Source organism: Miniopterus schreibersii (genome assembly GCF_964146895.1).
Source record: "Miniopterus schreibersii genome assembly, chromosome: 9".
In the NCBI taxonomy this organism is placed as follows: domain Eukaryota; kingdom Metazoa; phylum Chordata; class Mammalia; order Chiroptera; family Miniopteridae; genus Miniopterus; species Miniopterus schreibersii.
In genome coordinates this window covers 61444185-61456586 of record NC_138118.1, presented here as the reverse complement: position 1 = coordinate 61456586, position 12402 = coordinate 61444185, and the positions used below count along the sequence as shown (strand labels likewise).

The following is a 12402-nucleotide window of genomic DNA, read 5'->3' as shown; positions in this document are numbered from 1 at the left end:
TGTGTTGAAGTAGTTGGAAACCGTGGCAATAAAAGCCTATTCCGTTCATCATTATGCACCGGAATAGAGGGAACAGAAACAGTTCACTGGCAGATATTAGAGGAAAATTGGACCTCCTTCCCTGTGCTTGAGCAGAACTGCCTTAGAGATAGCTGTGCAGCTCCTTTCTCGGGACCTTCTCGCCTCAGGTGAAGGAGAGCCCTTCTTTCTAGTGAGCACCCCTCTTACCGGGCACTCAGGAGCTCTGTTTGCAGAGCTGTGCCATCTTTCCAGCTCTCTGGGTACTATTCCCGTGTCCCAGGCCCAAGATTTACTGTCTGTACTCACTTACTGAGGGATCAGTTCCTTTTCTGTCATCTGCCTGCTCTTTGTATGTGCTGTGGGATGATCTCATCTGTTTCTACAACTGTTGCTTTGTCTCTGCTGGGTTTGGTAGGCCTGCCCCCGAAAGGAACAGGCAGTCCCTGTAGGTTGGGTAGCTGTGGCTTCAGAGCCCGCCCGCCCGCCCGCTGCGGATCCAGTTTCATCCTTAGCGCCACGTGACCCTCAGCTGCTCTTTACCTCATTTTTCCATCTGCAAAATGGAGGTGATGTTTGGGCCACCTTATAAGGATGTCGGGAGGATTCGAAGAGATGGAGGAAGAAAACCCAACCGTCCCTGCAGCATAGCAATGCTTTACTAACTACAAATGTTAGCCTTTTGGTTTTCTCCCTAAAATCCTGTTATCTACATCTCCCAGATTTCCCTTTCTACCTATATACCTCTAGCTTTCTTTGGTTTGTAGTTTAACTTTTGTTTAAAACTTAAACTCATCTCACTTTAAGTTTCTCATCATGGTCAACCACCTTATTGCTTTCCCCTCAAGTATTTTCCTTTGTGGTAAATTCTTCTATCTCAGCCGTCATCCATAGTGAGAGTTCTTTTGAGATACATCTTGCTCCATTTTTACATACAAGTCATCACCAAAACTGTTCTTTAAATCTTTTTTCCAGTTTTCCATCCAGATCTACTTATGATCCTCTTAGTACAATTTTATGCAAGGCAGCTTAACTCAGTAGTTTAAAAATGTCAGTTTTGGAATCAGACTCCATCACTTCCTGGCTGTGTGACTTTAGACTACTTACTTAACCTCCCTGAGCTTCAGTTGCCTGTCTGTATGATGAAAATATTATTACTTCGAAGAATGATTGGAAGGCTTAAATGAAATACTGTCTTCGAAGCTCTTGGAATAGCCTCTAGCCTGTAGTAAATGTTTCAACATCCAGCTGTCACTTTCTCCCCACCCTGTCTGGTCTTCATCTCTCTCTTCCTGTGGCTGGTTCAGAATGACTCAGCAGAACTGCTGTTTCTTACTCATGACTTTTTTTTTTTTTTAAGGACTCAAAAGAACTTATATTGGAAAGGACTTTAGAGGTTTTTAAACCATTCACCTCTACAAAAATCAAAGCCACCATTTAGTAAGTGCCTGTTATGCATGATGTCTAGTTTTTACAACCCTGTATAGTAGGTGTTGCTGGGGCTCTAAGATGCAAACACTCCCCTGAGCCCTCCCAGCTGGGAGTGTCATGACTGATATTTGAGCTCTGCCCATTCCTGTTTCAAACTTCAGATTTTGTCTTCATAACATACTGCTTCCATAACCCCCTGTATGAAAATAAATGAAATAAAGTGAATTTCTTGACATAGGCTCCTTAGTTGAACAGATACTTCCGGTGACTGGGAGGGAACCTGCTACTTTGCTTGGTACTCAGTCCAATTTATTGCTGAATGTTTATACAGGTTAAATACTTCTGTGTTTGTGCTAAAACCTGATCCCTATATTTTCTCTCTCTCTCTTGATTTATTTTTAAGAACTACGGAGAGCCAGCCTAACATGTTTTTTACCTGGCAGTCCTTTAGCCTTTAGATATTTGAATGTAACTATTGCTTCTCCCATTGTTTTCCCCTCCTCTACAGGATGATGAATTTATCCATTCTGGTCCCCTTCGTTTTGGGAATGAACCTTATCTTACATATGCTCTATTCTGTGCATAGCAAGCGTTTTCTGTCTCAGTTTTACCCCTCTGGGTTCAGACCCAGGAACCATCAGAGTCTCGGTAGCCCTAAGTCCACATTTGGTTTTTCTTAAATAGCTTTAAAGGTGTCAGTTGAGAGCTTTAAGTCACTGCCATGAGTAAGGAGCATGGATCTTTATTTCCAAGGTCATTCATTCTCAAATTAAGTATTTACGAAGTGCCTATATGTGAGCTCCCAGGGGCCTCCTTGATTGTCCGTCTCCTCCTCAGTCTCTTGGGATTGTGAGAAAATGAATGAACAGTGAGCAAGGCTGGGAGAAGCCTTTTAGATTTGGTTTCTGTCCCCCATGGTCCCTGCTATTGCTGGGCAAACAGTCCTGCCACTCTGAGCACACAGAAGACTTTGGCCGTGATGATTAAGTTGCAGGAATTTTATTGTTTTCTTATAAAAACAGGCAACAGAAAAATCTCGAGCACAGAATAATTTAAAAGGAAATTGAATTTCTTCTTTTCATAGCTATTAAGATTCCTGAGTGTTGACTTTGTAATCAAATTCCCGACAGTAGCATTATCCAGGCTCCCCATGAAGTACAGTGAAGTATTAGGAGCATCATCAGAGGGGCGGGACTGCCTGGGTTTGAATTTCAGCTTTGCTGCAGGAACCTGTGTCAAGAAATGTACTTATTTTATTTCATTTATTTTCATACAGGGGGTTATGGAAGCAGTATGTTATGAAGACAGAATCTGAAGTTTGAAACAGGAATGGGCGGAGCTCAAATATCGGTCATGACACTCCCTGCTGGGAGGGCTCAGGGGAGTGTGTTTGCATCTTAGAGCCCCAGCAGCACCTACCATACAGGGTTGTAAAAACAAGGGACCTATTTTTTACAATCTGTTTTCCTCAACTGCTGCAATGAGGTTAACAATGGTACCTACCTCCTCGTAGGGTTGCTGTGAGCACTAAATGAGTTTATTACTATAAAGTGCCTTAGAACAGTGTCCAACACATAATATGTGCTCACTAAATGCTGCTATCATGGTTGTTGTAGTGATTGAGGTAATAGTTTCATTTTTTACCCAGAAGAAGAAATGGTCACGACATGAATAGATGTTCTTCAGAAGGCAATCCACATCTGCAGTAAGCTGCTTTTAAGTCTGGGGAAACACTTAACTAAATGTTTTCAGTCTAGCCCATTAATTTAGAGAACTACGTAGATCTGACTTCTTGTTTTTCATGGAATTTATTTATAATGCCCCCAGTCTTTAAGAGCTGTCAAAAATATATTCTTAAGTTGTTCATCATTAGAGTTAAAGGTGTTTTCTTGTTCCATGATCGGGGATTCTTGCTAGTAGAAGTTTACTTGTGCAAGTTTAGGCATAGAAATGCGTAGTGACACCCTCCTCATTCCAGATGTCCTCCCGTCCTGCAGTGTGAGCACCAACCCCCACTGTGCTGTCCCTTTCCCATTTGACAGTCTGGACAGGTGGGTCTTGGTTTTCCAGCATCCTGCTTTCTGAGGAGATGGGGTGGCCAGGGAAAGTGATGCTGCTTTTGGTATAATAACCTGAGGATCTCTAAGACCCTATTTGAGCTATAAACTAGAGGAAGCGGTAAATGGTTGAACACACCTTCTACTACTGTTGAGAGTAATCTTGGCTTAGGATAGCTTTAGCAATGGGTCCAGCAATTCAGAGGAGTTTGTGTTCATTTTCTTTCAATTGAATACATACTGTAGTCATTCTACACCACGGGGTGTTTAACAGTTGGCTTCTTCCTCTTAAATCAGACGCACTTGTACAGAGAACCCCTTTTTGTTCCATGGGTCATGATTTATTTATTCAATTGGTTTTATATTATATCGTGATTAATTTATTGTATTTTTTATTGAGTGCCTACTATATCTAAAGCATTCTGCCTACACCCTAATTGGGACGAACAGAGCATGTGCTGTATTCTCTTTTCCCTGGAAAGGTAGGGAGAAAGACAGGAATGTAGGGTGGAAAAAGGCAAGTCTTATCGTTGAAGTTCAAACAGGGAGCCAAGTGAGCAGTTGTTTTCAGTTAGTTACGAGGCCTGGTTTTATTTACCTAAGAGGTGGCATTGGAGCTGGGCCTGGAGGAAGTGGTAGGATTTCAGGAGCTAGAGAAAAAAAGCTACAGTCAGCGCTAGATGGAGGGAGAGTGTGGACCAAGGCCCGCACGTGTGGAAGGCCTGGCAGGCTGAGTGTGGTGTGCTGGAGACAGGGCTGAGAGTAGCTCCTTGGAGGACCTTGAGCGCTGTGCTGCGGAGATGAGTCTTTATGATGAAAGACTCTTGAAGGTTTCTGCGGAGGGGATTGAGGACAGATCTGAGGTTCTGAAAGGCAGCTGTCGGTGGGTGCAGGATGGACTGCAGAGGTCAGACAGAGGTGCCCGCTGACAGGTGGGCCCATGATGGTAATCCAGGCATGGTCGGAGGAGAGCTGGAGACAGTGGCATCAGGAGGGAGAAGGAAAAGATACATTTGAGTGAACGGTTTACTCCGGGGGAAAGGAAGCTTGAAGAATTAAAACTGACAGATTTCTAGGTTGGGTGACCAGAAAAACAACATGCCAATAATTCAGCTCTGAACACAGGAGAGGGACCAGGTCTGAGGGGGGACATATAATAGTGGGTCTGGTGATGTGTAATTTCGTGGTTTTTATAAGATAGACACATGGATATATTCTCTTAGCAGTCAGAAATTCTGGTCCAGCAGACGGGAGTGGGAGATTTGGATTTGGGACTCAGCCTTCTAAGAACTCTTTGAGGCCTTGGGAGGGAGGTCGTGGCCTCTTCCAGTCACTCCTTAAATGAGAAGCATTTGTCAGCCCTCTGTCCTCAGGTCCCACTGAGGACCGAGGACTGAAGGCTGGCATATGCCTTTCATTTAAGGAGTGAATGGAAAAGGCAGTAGAAAGACTAGGGTCTCATAAGAAAGTTTCAGCAAGGACAGGTTGAATCAAAACCAGTAGATTTTGCCCTGGTGGTACGGCTCAGTTGGTTGGAGTGTCGTCCTATACAGCAAAAGGTGGTGGGTTTGATTCCCAATCAGGGCACATAACAAGGTTGTAGGTTTGATCCCCAGTTGGGGCGCATATAGGAGGCAACCAGTTGATGTTTCTCTTTCACATTGTTTCTCTCCCTCCCTCCCTCCCTCTCTCTCTCTCAAATGAATAAAAACATATCTTTGGGTGAAGGTTAAAAAAACAGTAACAGCAGATGCTATAGCTGAGAAGAAGCTTTTGAATAGCAGAAAGAACTCTAATGCTTACCATTGTATCGTCTTCTTAAATTTTTTCTTGGGAACATTTTCAAACTACACAAAAGTAGAGAGAACATGATAATGACCCGCCGTCGTCCAGTATCCAGCGTCAGTCATTACCAGCTTTTATCAGCCTACCTTCATCTCCCCGTCTTTCTGGGCAAGAGAAGGGAGACGTTTTAAAGCATGATCAGATCATCATTTCTCCCATATGTTAGTTCGCCACTGCTTCATAAGGACAGTCAGTTTGGATATAACTATAAGTCATCATCTCACCAAAGTTAAAAAAAATTAATTCATCAGTACCACCTAATAAAATTTCATTTAAGTAATTTGAAGTCCCCAAGAGTCACATCAGTGACACTTTGCAATTCCGTTGAGATTAGATCTCACTCGCAGAGCCCTTTTGGGAAACGGGCAGAGTGTTGTGACGAAGATCATACAACGCTCTGCATGAGAAGGAGGCTTCTGCATCGCACACGGTGGCTTTTGATGGGAGGCTAGATTTTGTTTCGTGTACACCCTATCCCCTGGGAATAGCAACTGAAATCGAAGATTGGGCTTCCTGTTTTTAGATCACATGAATCAAAATGTATATCCAATGGTACTGCTCTGGTGTTGCCACCTCTGACCCACATACCATCCAATTCCTGATTCTAGAACAGTGATCCTCAAATGGGACACATGGCCTTCTCAGGAGACACTTTTGATTGCCATGGCCGTGGGGGAAAGGGAAAGAGGCTACTGGCATCTGGTAGAAGAGAGCGGGTAGGGATGCACAGAACAGCCCCCCACCCCCCAATAAAAAAGGCTTAACCTGCCCAAACTACCAATAGCATCAAGACTGAGAAACTCTTGTTAGAAGAATAGCATACCCTGGAGGAGAACTGCCCCTTCCAATCTGTTGTTGCATCACATGCTTGTATGCCAGGTTACTGTTAAGAATTTTTCTCTATTCTTTGGAGAGAGGTAGTGTCTCTGCAGGTGTTTTTTCTTTGATCATCTGCATCACCTAAGCTGGGTTTGGCCGGATCCTGGAGCCTACCAAACTTCATTCCACGTTTTATTAACTTGGTGTCCTTGGACTCTGGCAGAGCACAGAAGTGATCCGGGTTCTTTGGGTGGGAGATTTAAAGTGGAATGCACTTCCAAGACACATTCATTGAGCTGAGCAAAGTTCTGTTTTTGGAAGGAACAGTAGCTTGGGGGTGCTATTTAACAGGCAGGTAGGGCTTGTTAAACCAAGATATAATCTGTGTTTCTTCACCCTAATGTGAAGTTGAGCAGCCATTTGTAGTAATTAAGAAATGTAAATTACTTTACCTTCTTTATTTGCAGGAAATACAGTTGGAGCATGCAAAGCAAGCCTTTGTGCAGAGGGACAACGCCAAGACCGGAAAAGTCACAGCCATTGACTTCCGAGACATCATGGTCACCATCCGCCCCCATGTCTTGACACCTTTTGTAGAAGAATGTTTAGTAGCTGTAAGTTGTAACTTGCCCTAATGAAGTAGTTTATTCTACCTGGTATGAGCTCAGTAAATAAGAGCTTGTAAAAACAACTCTTACATAGTATGTAGAGGTTTTTCTGTTTAAAACAAACATTTTCTTAACGTGATCGCATGCATTACTAAAATTAAAGACTATGTTTTGGCTCCTTTTAGTGGGTAAATTAATTTGTTATCTGGACAATATGGAATCTCTTAAAAACATATTAACTGGTTCTTTTAAGAAGGAAAAAGAAATTTATGATCACATAATAATTTTGCTTTATGGTTTGAGGTGTGTCAAATCCTAATCTTTGCTTTTATCTGTTCTCCAAGGCAAAATTTTTTTTAAAAATTGTGTGCATGGATATATTGGAGAGGTCAGCAGAACACAAATTCTAAGTCATATATTGTTCATTCATCATGTGTGTATTGAGGTGTCTCATGTGATGGACGGAACCCTGCTCTCCTATGTCTTAGAGTTTCCATCCTAGTGGAGATCCAGCCCCTCTCCTTACCTCCTGGCCCCTGAGGGTGCCCTGGGACATTCTGTGGTGATGCTTCCCAAGCCTTGGTCTGGGGGCATAAGAATCACCATGGATAATTATAAAAAATACAGATTCTGAGGTTCTGTTCAGATCTACCGATTCACCATCTACAGGTGGTGAGGCCCTAGAACAAGTTTTCCAGCTTCCTAGATAACTTTGATGATCACTCGGATTTGGAACCCCTATGCAACGCCAGCTGTCCTTTTGCTCATCCCAGGAAGAAGATTGCATGTTTTCACCATCATCTGTGTTTTTCACAATGCATACTATAGGCAGGAGCATAGGCTCTCTCTTCAGTTTTCACTTTTTTCTTCCTGGTGCCTCTTTTGGGAAATGTGGCATTCTGGCAAGGCCTTTCCACTCTAGCACTGTGTTAATCTAGCTCCTTTGCTTGCCCCCTCCCCTTCCCGACTCCATTCTAAACTCTCATGTCAGCTATTCAAAATGATTACTGAGTGAAGATTTATGTGCTTGTTACCTGAAAAAGAAGTGCTTTCCTAATAAAAATATTTTGCCTTGTTAGGGAAGGTCAGAATTTGAAACCCCTAAATTGAAGTTCCATTCATAATGAACATGCTGTCTATTTCCCTTGTCCCCTGTGAAGAAATATGGTTTCTTACAAGTTTTGGCTATCAGAATTCTGACCAGTCATACCCCTCCCTCCATCAAAGCATATGACATCTCATAATTTTACCGTAATACGCTTGTTTGCTAGAAATCCCACCACTGTAAAGTCTGTTCATAAATGATTATTTATTGCTAGTTATAAGTAACATGACAAATCACGATATTAATGTTAGATTGACCACTTTTCATAGTATGTTTTTGTTGGTATAATATAGTTTTGCATGTATAAGCACACACATGTGTGTAATATAGTTTTGCATGTCTAAGCCTTTACGAATTGCTCATTAGATGAAATAAACAAACTTATAAACCATTTCCAATGGAAATTTGAACTCTGTAAATTACTACTGGTCCTGTAGTTATAACCCTACACATGTATTTATTTAGTTTTCTAGGACTGTGTGTGGAGAGTATGAGTTCTGGTCATGATTAGTTGCAGTTACTTTTAAAAATCATTTATAGCTTTTTTTTTTTTAATGTGAAAGAAAAATACTTATGGCTATTTCTTCTTATACATGCATTCCTGATTACTTCCCAAACTAGCATTTGATGCTTGTACTTCTGAATCTTCTTCCTTCTGTAAATACTTTGTTTTTATTCTCCCCTCTGCTATTTTCAACTTACTTGAGGCTGCGGGAGGCACCACGTCCCATCAAGTCAGCTTCTCCTATTTTAATGGATTTAATTCGCTCCTTAACAACATGGAGCTCATTAGGAAGATCTACAGCACTCTGGCTGGCAACAGGAAAGACGTAGAGGTGACTAAGGGTGAGTGAGAATAAATCTGAATTCCTACCTGCACATATCCTGGTGTATTATTATTAGCGTGAAAAAGGCAACAAGTTTGATTGTAGTAGATTTTTTAAATTTCATTGACATTATCGACCCAGTGGCACATGTGTGCTTTCCATCCTTCAATTAGCCAAAAGCAAACAAAACAACCTTTGGCAAGTTTTAAAGAAACCGAAGACAGTCTTTGAGTGAGGGAACTGTGTAAAGTTTCTTAAATATTTTGAAATCTTGCTAGAACCTGAGCTAAATTGGCAGCCTCTAAAGTGGTCTTCAGAAGTACACAAGGAATTCCATTTATACTGGTGACCATGTAAAATGATCTACAGTCTTAGAACGAGATACCAGCACTTTCATGGGATTTTAAAAAATTTTTTATTAAAAAAACAGAATTTGCTTAGGAATTTCACAGCTTCATTAATACAACCTCCCGGGACCTGTGCATCGGACATTTCGTATCTGCTTCCTAGTTTTCCCTGACCTGCAATTTGAATACCACCCCATGTCATCTATGCGGAGCCTACAGATAACTCCAGACTTTCAAGTCAGTGTTAGAGACACTCATGTGCGCACACTTCCCAGATGAAAGAACTGCAGAAGTTAGATCTTACCCTAGCTGATGGGCTGGAGTCCTACAACCGATGAGAAAGTTCTGTGATGTTCCCTCATTCCAGTGCCTTGAGTTAGCGCCGCATTTAGTGGCTACTCCTTGAATCTCCCTTTTTAACCTCTTTTTCCATACAGAGGAGTTTGTTCTGGCAGCTCAGAAATTTGGTCAGGTTACACCCATGGAAGTTGACATCTTGTTTCAGTTAGCAGATTTATATGAGCCAAGGGGGTAAGTTGGCCTTTTTTTCCCCCTTTTTAATTAGCTTAATAAAAGGAGGGTAGGAGGTGGGGGTAGGAAGAGGGCAGCAAACTGGGAGAAAAAGAAGCCAAATTAAAGATGATTCTGAAATATGGGAAACGAAAAAGGGAATGTTTTAAAATTCTGTAATGTACGTTGTTTTAATCGACTCATATTTTGTTGTTGCTTGTTCTTCTTCTTGTTTTTCCCCCCTTCCAGACGTATGACCTTAGCAGACATCGAACGGATTGCTCCTCTGGAAGAGGGAACTCTGCCCTTCAACTTGGCCGAGGCCCAGAGGCAGGTGGGCACAAAAAGCAAACGTGCTTCCTGGCGTTTCTTCACCCCAGCCCCTCTTCATTTGCAGTTGCCTTTCTGACACTGGTGTCTGGCCTACCATTTTTCCGTGTTGCACCCAAAATCCAGACAATTTCAAGAGGCTGAAAAGAGAGATTACGTAGGGATGTTCTGATTAACAGATAGTTTGCATTTTTGCTTGATCCCCCTCCCAAAAGTGAGATGATTTCCTAACTGCATTGGAAACTTAACCCTCCCAAAATAGGCAGAAGATCCTTTCCTCTTCCCCAAGTCTCGGCTGAAAGACGCGGGGCAGGAGTCCTGTTCTGGTGTCGCCGTCCCAGCAGAGTGGCGTACTGCTAAATGAAAGTCACGTCTTCTCTGCAGAGGGGCTCTTCGTCAGCGCATTGTCTGACTGCCGTGCCTTCCGTTTCTCTGAGTATCAAAATGAGATAATTTTGTTTAGTCTGGAGTCATAGTTTGAAGGCTTTTAGACCTCTTTCCTCTGTGAAAGGATTCATAAGTTATGTGGAAACAATTTGAGGAATGCTAAATTTTATTTTATGGTTAACAGAAACCAATCTCTTGCAGTTGTGGGAGTCAGAAACTTAAGACACGGGGACCTCCTCATTTAACTCTTGCTCGACTTTCTATAGATCGGGATTAGAGAATCAAAGCCTTCATAGGGTGGTTGCTCTTACATGATGTTTGTAAAATAAATTCACTCCCAGACGAGCGGCGTTTTAGAAAAAGAGATCCTTTAAGGCAAAGCCATCTCCGAATCCTGTGAGACTTAACAGTTTTTGGCTTGGAGCTCTGGGTCTGTACAGAGACGCCAGTGTGACCACAATGGGTTGATGCGGGCTACATTTTTAGGACTGGCAGGCCTCGAGCCAGGCCCCCCTCCTTTCAGCTCCTTCCCACCCGAAAGCAGTGGCGAGTCTTGTGTGCAGCATGTAACTCAAAGTAGTGGGTGTGTGCTCAGTAAATCCTAACTAGGCACCTCTGGAAAACCAGCTGGCCGTTGTTAAAAGAGGAAGCCCGTTTCCCCGAGTGCAGGGGAGAGAACTGTATAAACTGTATTATCATGTGCAGAGGTGGAAGCAACGTTGCTCTCTCCTCCCTTTGATTTTTAAACATCGCTTACCAGTGTCCCTGTGCTACTAGTTGTTGTAGAAATTTGGAGATTAAGAAAAAGCAGGGACTTTTATTTTATTTTTTAAGATTCCCTCCTGTTCTGCATTTGGTGTGGTATCCTACAAGTTTTCCTTCGAGCCCTCTGCAGCTTTTGAGAGTTTGCAGTGGTGCTTGTTGATCCTGGCCATGAAAGGGTTAGAGGAAGTTGATGAGGTTTACAGTGGGAAATGACTGGCTGCTGCTTAGAGGTGTAACGCAATTCACAGAAGCCTTGCTGGGAATATTCTGTACTCTGCGAACCCCGGTGGGCCTGACCACGTTGACAGACTCAAGCAACAGAGGTCATCCACCTGGTAGGCTGAGTGCTAGCAGTCATCCTCAGCTCAGGCGTGCAGGAGAAGGAATCTTTCTGTCTCATTTCATGAGCATGCTACACTTCTCACTTCAGAAAAGTTAATTAAAAGTCAGGTTTCATTTATTTCGTTTTTTAAATGAAGAGTTAGTGATAGTGGTAAGTTCCTCCCACCCGATTATTTTCTAAGTATTTTCACTTGCTGTTTTGATACCAGAACCTTTCTCAGTATTGCATAATTTTTGTCTTTTTTAAAAATTGAAGTATAGTTGGCAACCTCTTGGTGCATGAGATGACAACCAACTGAGCCACACTAGCCGGGGCCCCGCAATATTCTTTTATAACCTGTTTTTACTTATAATACCTTATGAACATTTAAAAATATTAAATAGTCTTCTACTATATTATTTTTATGACATACTGTCTTGTTTTAAGGTTATAGCATTATATTTAACCACTCCTCCATTATTGGACATTTAGGTTATTTCTCAGAGTTTTTGCTTTTATAAAACAGTACTGCTTTTTAACGTTCTTGTATCTTGATCCTTGTTTACATATACAATTATTTTTTTAGCCTAATTTTTATAAGTAGAACTGCAAGGTCAGAGATTGTGTACCTTTTAAGGGATTAGGTGCATATTACCAAGTTTCCCTTCAATTTACATGTGATTAAACACCAGGTTTGAGAAGTCCTGTTTTTATCAAGTCTTGCCAGATTGAGTATTGCCTTTAAAAAACAAACAAACAAAAACCCCAAACTTACCAATTTGATTGATGAAGAAGGGTGTCTCATTAATATTTTTAAATTTGATCACTAATGTGACTTAAACAGTTGAAAATAGGTTCATAACATTGTTTTGGGTACATAATGGCTTTCATTAGGTTCAAAACATAATATTTTAAACATTAACAGCAATAATAAACTTATTATTAATCAAAACTTACTGACCTCTGGCTGGGTGGCTAAGTTGGTTGGAGCGTTGACCCATACACCAAAAGGTTTTGGGCTTGATTCCTGG

The 12402-nt window shown here is 41.9% G+C and overlaps 1 protein-coding gene across 3 annotated transcripts in view; it reads left to right on the top strand.

The window, feature by feature from the left end:
• The window catches only part of SLC25A13 (solute carrier family 25 member 13), a 169167-nt gene that overhangs the window by 91916 nt on the left and 64849 nt on the right, over nt 1–12402 (top strand). For all 3 annotated transcript variants that reach the window (XM_081146688.1, XM_081146687.1, XM_081146689.1), the window contains exons 6-9: nt 6638–6784; nt 8591–8729; nt 9495–9588; nt 9817–9901. In XM_081146688.1, coding sequence (XP_081002814.1) covers nt 6638–6784; nt 8591–8729; nt 9495–9588; nt 9817–9901 — 465 coding nt within the window. The remainder of the gene's footprint in view (nt 1–6637; nt 6785–8590; nt 8730–9494; nt 9589–9816; nt 9902–12402) is intronic.